The sequence below is a fragment of the Mauremys mutica genome, chromosome 1 (genome assembly GCF_020497125.1).
Source record: "Mauremys mutica isolate MM-2020 ecotype Southern chromosome 1, ASM2049712v1, whole genome shotgun sequence".
NCBI classification, from domain to species: domain Eukaryota; kingdom Metazoa; phylum Chordata; order Testudines; family Geoemydidae; genus Mauremys; species Mauremys mutica.
This window is the reverse complement of record NC_059072.1, coordinates 1,280,398-1,292,352: the sequence shown is the minus strand read 5'-3', so window position 1 is coordinate 1,292,352 and position 11,955 is coordinate 1,280,398. Positions and strand designations below refer to the sequence as shown.

The 11,955-nt window shown below is 53.0% G+C and overlaps 1 protein-coding gene across 2 annotated transcripts in view; it reads right to left on the bottom strand.

The window, feature by feature from the left end:
* Positions 1 to 3,874: 3,874 nt before the first annotated feature.
* SHANK3 (SH3 and multiple ankyrin repeat domains 3) overlaps positions 3,875 to 11,955 on the bottom strand; it is a 748,791-nt gene continuing 740,710 nt past the window's right edge. For both annotated transcript variants that reach the window (XM_045026870.1, XM_045026879.1), the window contains exon 23: positions 3,875 to 5,161. In XM_045026870.1, the coding sequence (XP_044882805.1) occupies positions 4,618 to 5,161 (544 nt within the window). In that variant the 3' untranslated portion in view covers positions 3,875 to 4,617. The remainder of the gene's footprint in view (positions 5,162 to 11,955) is intronic.

The following is an 11,955-nucleotide window of genomic DNA, read 5'->3' as shown; positions in this document are numbered from 1 at the left end:
GACCCCTGTAGCCTAGGGAAATTCACAAGCCAAAACAAAAGAGAACCTAGCGCCTTTCCTTGCCCTACTCACAGTGTCTGTGGTGTCAGGTGGATTATTCCAGGTATAATTTCAGGAGCTATTGTACCTGCTCGGCTTCTCCCTCTGGCCAGAGAACGCACAGAACAACAAACAAACCCCCCCCCCCCGGTTCGAAAGTCTCTTCTTCCCTCATTGGTCCTTCTGGACAGGTGCCAACTAGGTGACGTGAAGTGCTTAACCCTTTACAGGTAAGGCGATCCAGCGCAGCTGCCAAGGGTACAGCACGGTTGCTACCCTTCCCCCAATAGTCATGACAGGGGCTCAGTACGAAGGGCTGGTGGCTGGGACGTGGGGCTGGGCCCTTGAGCAGAGTTGAGATAGCGGCTGTCACAGGGCTGCTGTACGGGGATGGGCCAGAGCACCGGGCCGGGTATCTGCAGCTGTGTTCTTGGCTTGGGCTGGGGTAGGTGCCATGGGGTCTTGGGAGAATGGGGTGATTGGGTTGTGGCTGGGTCAGGGAATGGGATTAGCCAGTGTGTGTTTGGGGTCCATAAAGGGTGCACAGTAGGATTTTCTTTCCAGACTAATATGGCTATAGATGCCCAGCCCCGCTCTGTCCCTTCCCCATGGCACTGCCTCACATTGCAAGCTCCGAGATGCAGCACAAGCCAAACTGGTGCAATGTCCACATGGAAGGAAGCAGAGTACAGTGTCCTCTGGAGAGGGTGGTCTAGGGCATGGGCTGGGTTTGCTCCTCTGAGCCCAGCGCGAGTGACAGCTCAGGGAAGGGGAGACAGCACCCTCAGAGTACGTCAGGAGCTAGCGCCCAGAGCCCCCGGCCCCAGCACACCGTGGGGCTGCAGTGCCTCAGCACATGGCTTGTGTCTGCACCAGCTGATGGCTGTAAGGTTCCAAGATGTGTGAGGGTTGGAGAGGAACCTCCTTGTCCTTCCCTCTAGCACCAGAAGCGTTAATGCCTCACGAGGGCACCTGGCTTTTCGGGCACACCAGCCATCCGAGAGGGCAGGGGCTGAGCCCCACTCCGCCCCAGATGGGGCTCCTAGAAACGGTGGGGCTGGCCGTGTGAGAGATGAAAGACAGGTTAAAAAGCCAGCACGCGACATTTGCAGGACAAGCTGGGGTGGCCCTACAGGACAGCCCCGTCCCTGCCTATTTTCTTTTCCTATAATCCCCCCCCCCCCTCACTTCCATGCTCTCATGTCTGAAGGTGGGCCAGAGGGCGTGGTGGCAGACATGAGACCTGATACAACTCAGTGCACCAGCAGGGAAGGGACAAGCACCAGCCGAGGAGCTAGCCACAGCTCTCCCTGGCTGCGACGGCCTCCTGGGCTCATCCCGGCATTATAAAGCAATGCTGCTCCTCCCAGGGTCCCCCCCCAGGCTGGGAGGGACACTGCTCCTGCAACCAAGTGGGGACTTGTCCTTTGCCCAGAGCGAGCGTCTCCTCCCAGCTGCCCTCCGAGTAGGCCTTCCTCCTGCCCAGCCACAGCCCAGGCCTGGAATGGGGAGGGGTGCATTTCCTTCCACCTCCCAGGCTCTGTCCTGGAAGGGCCCTCCTTTGTCCTCCTCCCAGCCTCACCCCTGACCCTCGAGTCCTGTGGGAGCAGCCAAAGGGCGCCTGCCTCCTGGCCCTGCTGGCTGGGTGCGGGCCTCTAGCCTCCCTGCGCTCAGACGATAATGCCTCTTCCTCAGGATGGGAGGCAAGGGAGGACCTGCTGCACCAGGCACCCCAGGACGGCGGCAGTGCCAGGGAAGCTGCAGCTCTGTTCAGCTCGGCCTGGGAATGGGAGACTTGGCGTGCCCCAAAGCCATGTTTTATTCTGTATTTCTAAATCTTTAAAATCCTGAGAGTCCGAAAGGAGATGGAGATTCTTGAAAAGACTTTAACATTCGTTCAGTCAGTCACTAAACTCACCAAGTCATGAGCATCCCAGGGAAAGGGAGCTGCTCGGTAAGTCTAGAGATACAAAGATTTACTAAAATGCTAACAAACTCAGGTGCTACAGATATAGATATTTTTTCTCTTCTCTTTTCAAATATATAGCTGATTAAAAAGATGCAAAATAAGGATGACTAGGACGGTATGGGAATCCTGGAGTTTAGCATCATCTCTTGTTGATCATCAGCTGCTCTACATAAATGCATGGAGATTATATATTAGCCATCAGTGTGTCCCCTTTGGAAACAAGACCCCAAACCAAGAGGCAAAAGAAGACTCCCCCCACCCCCCACCCCCCACGAACGTTGGCAAAGCATTTTCTGCTTGATTCCCCACCAGCCTCCCTCGGACATCCCCAAACATGCTTCTATCCATGCGGCTTCACTTCCTCTCTCACCAGGGCAATAGGGCAAAGGAACAGAGTCCGAAGGCTCGGCTTTCTCGGCAAGGCCATCACAGGTTTCTTGTTTGCATGGCAACAGGCTTGCTCCCTTTAGGGTGGAAGCTGCTGAAGGAGCCTGGGTGAAGGGGCTCCCCAGGCAGAAGCAACAATTGCCTAGAGGCTGCAGATCTGGTTCTCCCTGCAGGGGCATTCCCAACTGTGCATCTTGGCCATTGAAAAGACGGTTACTCACCGTAGTAACTGTTGTTCTTTGAGATGTGTTGCTCCTATGCATTCCAGTCAGGTGTGCGCGCCGCGCGTGCACGGCATCTCGGAACTTTTTTACCCTAGCAACTCCGGCGGGCCGGCTGGGCGCCCCCTGGAGTGGCGCCGCTATGGCGCTGAATATATACCCCAGCCGGCCCGTCCGCTCCTCAGTTCCTTCTTACCGCCCGTGACGGCCAGTTGGAACTGTGGAGTGCTCTCTGTCCTCCACAACCCTAGCTCTCGCTTCTTGTTTGTATATAGTTAGTTTAGTGATTAGTTTCTACAGTTTGTTAGTTAGATAGTTAGTGTTAATAGATAAGGTTAAAGGGGGGGGGTTTCCCCCTTTGCCTCCCCCGGTGCGGGCTCATGCCCAAGGCACCGGGCTTTAAGCCCTGCGCAGCGTGCCAGAGGCCTATGCCCGTCGGAGACCCCCACGACGCCTGCCTCCGTTGCCTGGGCGAAGGACATAGAACAGATAAGTGTTCGCTCTGTTCCACCTTCAAACCGCGAACTCGAAAAGAGCGGGATATCCGCTTAAAGCAGCTACTGATGGAAGCGTCGCTCCAGCCCCCGGCACCGTCCGCGCCGGCACCGCGAGCTTCCTCGGTGCAGAGCGCACCGGCGGCGCCGAGCCGCTCAGGCTCCACGGCACCACAGCCTCAGAAAGTGGCTACGAAGTCCTGGCACCGCTCGCTTTCGCCTTCAAAGAAACATAAGCTGGCGAAGGCGCTTGCCCAGGCCCGCGCTGAGGACTCGGCAAAAACGATTGTGCCACCTGCGGCCCCAGCGGTGACCGTGCGCAAGTCGTGCACCGGGCTTTTGACTCCGGCGCCGCAAGGCCCGTCGAGTCCGGCGCCGCCACGCTCCCCGGTATCGACCGTGGTTGAGCCCCGGCTGCCTTCGACGCCGGAGACATTCTCTGAGGCGCGCACACCTGACTGGAATGCATAGGAGCAATCACTCGAAGAAGAACCAGAATGGCCCTGCTTGCTGCCGCGGCCACTAGGGCCTGTCTGAGCTGGAGCCCACCAATAGTGCCAGGCGCCCGCATGCCAGCGCAGGCTTTGCTCACAGGTTGCCTTTGGGAACCAGGTTGCCTGCCCCCGGAACCCCTGACGCCACTCCCACTGCACTGCTGGGCCTAGGAACCTGCACCTCGGTGCCTGCCTGCCCCCACCAGTCTCTGAGCTGGCATCAGGGGCCATGAGTGCCAGCACTGCACTCTCCACATGGCCCCTCCAAGACTCCCATCGCCACCCCCATGCTATTCAGCAGCTCCTCCGGGTGCACAGAGGACCCCTGACCCGCCTACCAGAGTCAGCCACTCCCGTGGGATGGTGAGCGGCAGCTTGGCAGGATGTAGCTCAGGAAACAGGGACTCGATTGACATTCAAACAAGCGCCCACCTTGTATCACATACAGATCAGTTCAGGTCCTGGGTCACAAGATGACCATTGCAACACAGCTGAGCCCCTTTAGCTCACAGCCCCATCACCCTAAACTCAGCTATGGTTCCTAATTTGCACCAGTAACACTGACCTCTCCACAGCCCTTTGATCAGAATCCATTCCACAGCCTGCTCCACGCAGGTGAACAAGGGTCTCTCACAGGCTGGGGAGCATGGGCCAATCCGGGCAGCGCCCCTGGGGAAAGGCACATCAAGCACTATCCAGGCCTGACTCTTCAGGAGTACAGAAAAGAGGGTGTATTTCATGCAACATTCCTTTTCCCAAAGGCGGTGTTGGCTGGTGCAGGGTTGAGTAGGGGCTGAGCATGTGTTTGTGCGTGTGCATGTGCGTGTGTCCGTGTGTGTTTGTGCACACCTGGGGCTCTGGGTGTATGGAGTGAGTGGGCGCTCCTCAGCTCTTCGCCCTTCAGTGCAGTGGTCAGAATAGAAAGAGAATCAAATTGGTTTTATTCGTCTAGTAGAAACGCCCCCCTCCCCCCATAAGTTGGCTCTGGAAGAGGCCAGCGCTGCCTAGGATGGTCAACTGTCTCCCAGCTGTTTGAGCGCCCGCTCAATGTTCATGCGGTGCCCGACCCGTGTCACCCCCAACTCCACAAAGTCCTCCTTGCTCAGGGCAGGTAAGTGTGTGCCCTCAATCTCATTGTCCTCAAACTTGTCTCGATGCTCCACCAAATTGATGCTTTCCAGCCAGTCCCCTACATCGTATTTGTTCCACAGGTGGAGGGGTTTCTGCATGAAGGGCCGCGGTGGGTGCAGAGTGTGCAGGGGAGGCCCGGGAGAGGGCGAGGGGGATGGGGAGCGGCTCCGAGCACTCACGCTCCGCACCACAAAGCGCACCTCCTTGGGCTCATGCGGGATGGAGAGGCTGGAAGATTTGAGGATGGTGGGAGGTGTCAATCCATAGGGCCGCACGGTGCTGAGAGGGTCTGTCCTATCCAGGGCAGGCTTCACTGGACTGGGAGTACGTCGGGTTACAGGGTAGCGGCTGCCAGGTCGAACTGTGTAGGTGGTTCCGGAGCTCCGCTGGGAAATGGTGCTGAGTTCTCCTAAACTACTGAAAAGTCTGTGGAAAGAGAGATACAGGGAGAGAGAGAGAGAGAGAGAAAGAGAGCAAAGGGCAGGGGTGAGGTGGAGCTCCCGAGACACAAGAACATACAGATACAGTCTACATGGGGGGGAGTAGCCAGCTGCTGGAGAACAGGGTCAGCCTGGGACTGGAGGAGTGGTTCTGGGTAGCAGTCAAGGGGATGCTGTTCTTGGGGTGGCATCAAGCCTGGAGTGTATTAGCCAAGATTCTCGGGAAAGCCCTGAAGATCAGTTTCCGGAGGAAGTATCATAGGTGTGTGCGAGTATCCACATCCTGGCCAAACGCAGCCCAGGTGCAATAACTCTTGACGCCTGTGGAGATCCACCAGGTAGGCCCTGACGCTCCCTACATACACACGCAGAGCTTCTGCAGCTTCTTAACCTGACTCCTGCATTACACCGTGGTCACAGGCTGAGACAACTTGAGCCTCCTCACCACACAGCCTGTCATCTCTGCAGCTTCCTCCTGCTAACGATGTAAATCCGCCTTTGACATTGCATCCCACTACGCTATCAGAAAGTAACGGAAACCTCCTGCGTGCATTCTACCATCTCAGAGGGCAGAGCCAAGCCTGGAACAAGATGGACCCAGCTGGGGTTGTATCAGGGGTATCATGGGGTGTGAATGGGAGTAAAGCTACTGCACAGTGAGGCGGTATCGAGCAGGGTGTGAGTCACCACGGGGGAGGTGAGACAGCTAAGTACTGGGGCTCGGGTACGTAGGGTACAAGTTGCACACAAGGTATTTTGACTGTTTCTCTTGGCCCATTAATGCAGGGTGTGAGGTCTTCCGTGCAGGTAATGCATGAAAGAGGGCATGGACGGAGAAGGCTGAGCATGCTCCCTGCTCCTCTAGAAGCTGTGAGGTTTACATGCCACTGAAGGCTACACTACCTGCTATAGTCAAGGCCTCTTAAGAACGTTTTTCTTTCCTGCTTGTGTTTATTCCCTCCCTCCTCCTAGGTGGCTATTTGTGGTGGGTGGGTGGAACCAGAGAAGGTTCACTTCTCTTGGTGTACACACCCCAGGCTCTCTGCCAGACCCACGAGGAAAGGCCAGTTCTCGCATTGCAGGTACAGGTTGTGAATCAATGTGGCACAGCTCTGAATGTTCCTGTGAAGGAAACCATGGCAGATTGACTCTGGTTTGAGGGTCCCTGAGCAGAGAAGCAAGGCCTCACTGGCTCGGCTCCTGGTCCCCATGTTGGCTAGCTTGGTGCCACTGGCATGGGTCCAGGTAGCCCCATGCCAGGTAGCTCAACTTCACAGGTGGGTCCAGGTATCCTCAGGCTGGGTAGGTTGGTACCCCTGGTATGGGTCGAGACATCCCTCAGCTGGGTCCTTGGCCCCACGGGCTTGGATCTGGGTATCCCAATATCATGGAGCACGGCCCACCAGATAGAATGGGTGAAATGCAATGCAACTACAGCTGTTTAACACCACCGGGTACTTCTACACCTCCTGCTGCAGTGGCCGGGTAGTGAGCAACCTCACATGACATCTGCCTGGGTGGGGACAGGGCTTGGTGCTGGGGGTAGAAAACCAGCTGCCTCTATTTTGGCTTGGGGGGAGGGATAGCTCAGTGGTTTGAGCATTGGCCTGCTAAACCCAGAGTTGTGAATTCAATCCTTGAGGTGGCCACTTAGGGACCTGGGGCAAAAATCAGTACTTGGTCCTGCTAGTGAAGGCAGGGGGCTGGACTCAATGACCTTTCAAGGTCCCTTCCAGTTCTAGGAGATTGGTATAGCTCCAAGTTTTGTTTTTGATTAACCTTGGGATCAGAAGAATTTGCGTAAGCATTAAAGAGAGTATTTAAACTGAAACACCAACATCCTGGGACTGAAGAATGGTCTGTGCAGTGCACTGAGGTCTGTTTTGGTGGCCCCGGGAGAGGCTCAACAAATAGTTACTGCACAATAACAGAGCTGATTGTCAGTTCTTGTCAGATGTTCCCATTCCACTAAAAGCTGTACCAGGTCACTAATGGGAAGTGGGGCAGATGCAAGGGTGCACGTGGGGCTGGAATCAGAGTTCAGAGAGGTGATTGAAGTCACCCCATGGCTCCGTTTCTGTGCTCCACGGACACAAAACACAACAGCTAATCCTGGGGTGAAATGCTAAAGGATGGAGTGAGGGTGAACGTAGCTAGGCCATGGTGCTTCCTTCCCTACCCAATCTTCTTTGAGAGACAGATGCACCTTTATGTGATGTGGATGAAGTAGCCTCTTTAACGCAGCTATAGGGATGGGAGACTGTGCAGACCTGCAGCCAATCCAGCTGAAAGGCAGAATTAATAGCCTGGGGCTCTCAGGACAGAGCCCCCCCTTTGGTCACAGCCACTGTGCAGCTCGTTCTGATGCTGTGTGACATTTTACCCTTCCCCTCTCTCTGTTGCTGCCTGGGCAATTCTAGCTTTGGCTTCTTGGTTGGAAAGAGCAGTTACTCACCTGCCCCTGGGGGTATCAGAGCAGACTGGGACATCTCTGCGTAAAGCACCACGGGCTGGAACCTTCTGGAGAGCTGTGACCATTGGGGTCCTCCCCACACACTCCCTCAACACTAGAGTTGGCAAATAACTTGAGTTTTTAGTTCAGTGGCCGAATGGAAAAATTCCCCCAAAAATTCATTTCACGTTAACCCCAAATGACAATTTTCCAGTTTTTCTTGCCAAAACAACCCCCCAATAAATAAATATATAAACAAACAAATAAAATAGTTTAGAGTTGAATGAAATGTTTTGTTCAACCCAAAATTAAATGTTTCATTTTTGAGTCTTTTGTTTGCTTTTGTTGAGTTTTTCTCATTAAATCTAGCTAATTTTCTAAACAAAACATCATTTCAAAATAAAAATGTTTTCACTTTTCCAGGATTCCCTCCTGCTCCCCATTTTTTTCCAGCTGAAAGTATTTGCTGAATTGAACCGGAATTTGTGAAGAGTTTTGGTTGACCAAGAACTGCATTTTTGGCACATAAATAATTTGCCAAAACAATTTTGCCCAGTTCTACTCAGACTTTCACAAGGCCTGGTGGTTCCCACCTCTCAGTTCCTTCCACTTTGAATCTAGGAGATGCTGCAACAACGTGGTGGGTGGAGATCTGGGCTGGTGAGTTACTCAAAGAGCCACAGTTACTGGTGGGCAAACAGACATTCTGAGGTGAGCACTGTCGGCACACATCCACGCTCTGAGGACACTGATACGCAGTACCAAATCCCCAGAGAGGAGGGTGTGAGAAGAGGAGTCATTCAAAAGCGATTGCAGGATTGCTCTCCCAAATTGGCATCAGACCTGGGGGCCAGGCCATGAGACTGATGCTGCGTAAGGGGATGGGTGGAGCTCCAGCTGGCAGCGCTGCTTATCTCCACCATAGAAATGTTTTGCAGACATGAGGCAGGCCAGGGAGAACGAGCTCTGCTATCTTCATCCTCAGGGAATACCATGCGCTGGGAGTGAGTGGGAGGCCATGTGGCTTGGAGTTAGCAGGCTCTCCAGGCTAATGCTATTGGTATGAGGAATGCAGTCTTTGGAAACAAGTAAGATAGGGCCTGATTCTCCCACCACAGGATAGGAGTGATTCCCACTGACTTCAATGCAGGGGGAAGAAAAGGGCCTGTAGGAGCCAGCCTCTGAAAGGTTGCAAAGGAGCATCAGCTTAGTGAAAACTACGTGTAAGAGTCATGAGGGACCTGAATTCCATACAGCTAGGAAGAGCCTGGCTAACCTGTTTAAGAATCATTTTACAGGAGGGTGTCCAAACACAGGTTCCTTGACCGGAATCATGGTGAGCCGACACAGTTGTGTCCTATTAATGGACTCAAGAGGCTCAATCCAGATTTCTTCAAAAGTAACAAATAATCCAGGATGCTAGGGACAGATGCCGAGACTGGGGTGCTGAGCTTTTAACCAGTTCAGTGAGAAAACCTTTTCCCACTTCGCTTAGTAAGACTTTCTAGTTGCTGTTTTCTTTACTCTCCAGCAGGTGCTTTCATACCTGCAATAAGTAATCCTCAACTCCTCTTATCAAGATTGCATTAACCATGCTGCCAGTTGCAAAGATTTCAGGTCTAGGTGAGGACATGCATCAACCAATTGCTGAGGTATGGGGAGATGCAAATTCCCTGCCTTCTCATGTGATCTGTCACGAAAACTTGGTGCAGTGGAAAGACAAAATGTTGAACTTTGTAGTTATAAGTATCAGAGGGGTAGCCATGTTAGTCTGGATCTGTAAAAAGCGACAAAGAGTCCTGTGGCACTTTATAGACTAACAGACGAATTGGAGCATAAGCTTTTGTGGGTGATTATCCACTTCGTCGGATGCATGTCGACTAAGTGAATATTCACCCACAAAAGCTCATGCTCCAATATGTCTGTTATAAGGTGCCTGAGGACTCTTTGTCACTTTTTGTAGTTATAGTGATCTCGCTGTAGCAAAGGTAAGGGTGAGCTGAGGCCAGTGGATTTAGGGAAGGCGTTGTCCTCTTAGGTCCATAAGGGGATGAAGGCATCCTGGCATCTCCGAGCTGAGAAAATAATGGGCATAGTAATCTCCCTCCCTGACACCACTGGGCTGAGGTCTCACTTCTGCTGCTCCCCGCCTGAAGGAGGGTGATGACTGAGCCTCAGAACATTCTCACAAGAGTTATCCCTGAAAAGGGATGGGAAAAGGGAGTGGTTTGGGGCAGAATTGAATGGAAAAAAGCATTTCTGGGTGATCTGCAAAAACCCATTCACTGCATGCTGCCAACGGTTTTCAAAAGAGACAGGAAAGATGAAGAAATTCACTGGAACCAGTCAGAAGCTTTCAGATATCCTCTGTCACAAATGATGAGAGTCCAGAAGTGGAAGGAGAAGTCACTATTTTCTGTCTGAGATTTAGATCTTGCTGCAAGGTTTTCCTCTGGTGGTTTGTAGATGGAGGAGGCCTCTGACATTGGAAGGATGTACCCTACTGTCAGGATGCTTCCTGAAGAATGCTTGATAAACGCCCAAAGATCACAAAGTTGAACCATGCCTAACCCTGCAGGAATTGAAAAACTCCGGCCCCTCCAAAGGTAAGTATTCTCTGCAGACAGCAAGCCTGCAGGACTTTGCCACTGCGGTCATGCTGCTCTCTGCATAGTAACGGCAGTAGCAGCAGATGGAGCTGCTTTATCTGAAGTGTTAAGAGCTGCCTTCAGGGAATGCTGGGCCATCCTTTGTCCTTCAATGGCCTTCTGCAAAGTGAGCTGAAAGGGGGGTCATCTGATCCCACACCAGGGAATCATTACGGGGCTAGAGGTGCCTGATGATTTCCACCCTTAGCGGAGGAGCCGGTGAAGCACAGCGCTTACATCCAAGGTGTTCTAATTGCCTCACAACCTTCTCCTGCGAGTGGGCTTTGGGGAATCCCCGTGGGCCAGCACTCCCATTGGAGAGGGTAGATCCGACACTCATGTCTACTGTGACAGACCCAGGCCAGTGGGGTACAGGAGTCTGGTAGAGGGCAAATATACTGGTCACTGGATGAGTAGTTTTCTGTTCCCTGAGTGACCAGAGCAGGGGCTGCACTAGAGTAATCAGGAACCTGCTAGAACCAATTCAGGCAGCCAGGCTGATTAGATCACCTGCAGCCAATCAAGGCAGGCTAATCAGGGCACCTGGGTTTACAAAGGAGCTCACTCCAGTCAGGCGGGGAGGAGCCAGAGGAGAGGAAGTGCGTGTGAGGAGCTGGGAGCAAGAGGCACCAGGAGCTGAGAGGGAGAGGCTGGAGGACTGAGGAGTACAAGTGTTATCAGACACCAGGAGGAAGGTCCTGTGGTGAGGATAAAGAAGGTGTTTGGAGGAGGCCACGGGGAAGTAGCCCAGGGAGGTGTAGCTGTCATGCAGCTGTTACAGGAGGCACTATAGACAGCTGCAATCCACAGGGCCCTGGGCTGGAACCCGGAGTAGAGGGCGGGTCCGGGTTCCCCCCAAACCTCCCAACTCCTGATCAGACACAGGAGAAGTTGACCCAGACTGTGGGGAAGATCACTGAGGTGAGCAAATCTGCCAATAAGCGCAGGACCCACCAAGGTAGAGGAGGAATTTTGTCACACTACCCTCTCTCACAACGCAAGAACCAGGGGATACACAATGACACTGAAAGGCAACACATTTAAAACTGATAAAAGGAAATATTTTGTTTTTAATACACAAAGAGTAACATGTTCAAAAGCCCCCACATGCCTCAGCCTTTGTGTGGCTGCCAGCAAGGGTGACCAGTGGCTACTGGTGGAATTGAAGACTCTGGAATAATACTTGGAGAGAAGCTTCTACTTGCATAGACTGAAGACTAAGCTGAACATGAAGAAGGCAAAACCCTTCCACTACTTCCCATGCCATTCTCCATAACCATGACTCCTTTGGACCAGACTACACCAAGCTTCCTCTCCTCCGAGGACTCAGCTAGCTGAGTGTCAAATGGGTCTGTTGTAATCACAGCATCTGGGAACCAGAAACCCAGCACCACTCAGAAGGGTCCTTGATTCAACCCAGCTCATCACTTATCAAAGTCCAAACTGGGAGTGGCCCAAGAGAAAAAAGACATGTCAGATATAGGATGTCTTATGGCAGATATTTACTGCCTAGTCCCTGCTCAGAGCCATTGCCTAGACATACACACGCCAGGGGCTACAAAGTCCCATGAACACAAACCGATGGTGGTCAGTGAAGATTGGTGGTCAGCAAACAGACAGCAGTCTATGCTGTTATGACTGATGAAGCTCACAATGCAGCCTGCATTATGAGACCTGGCA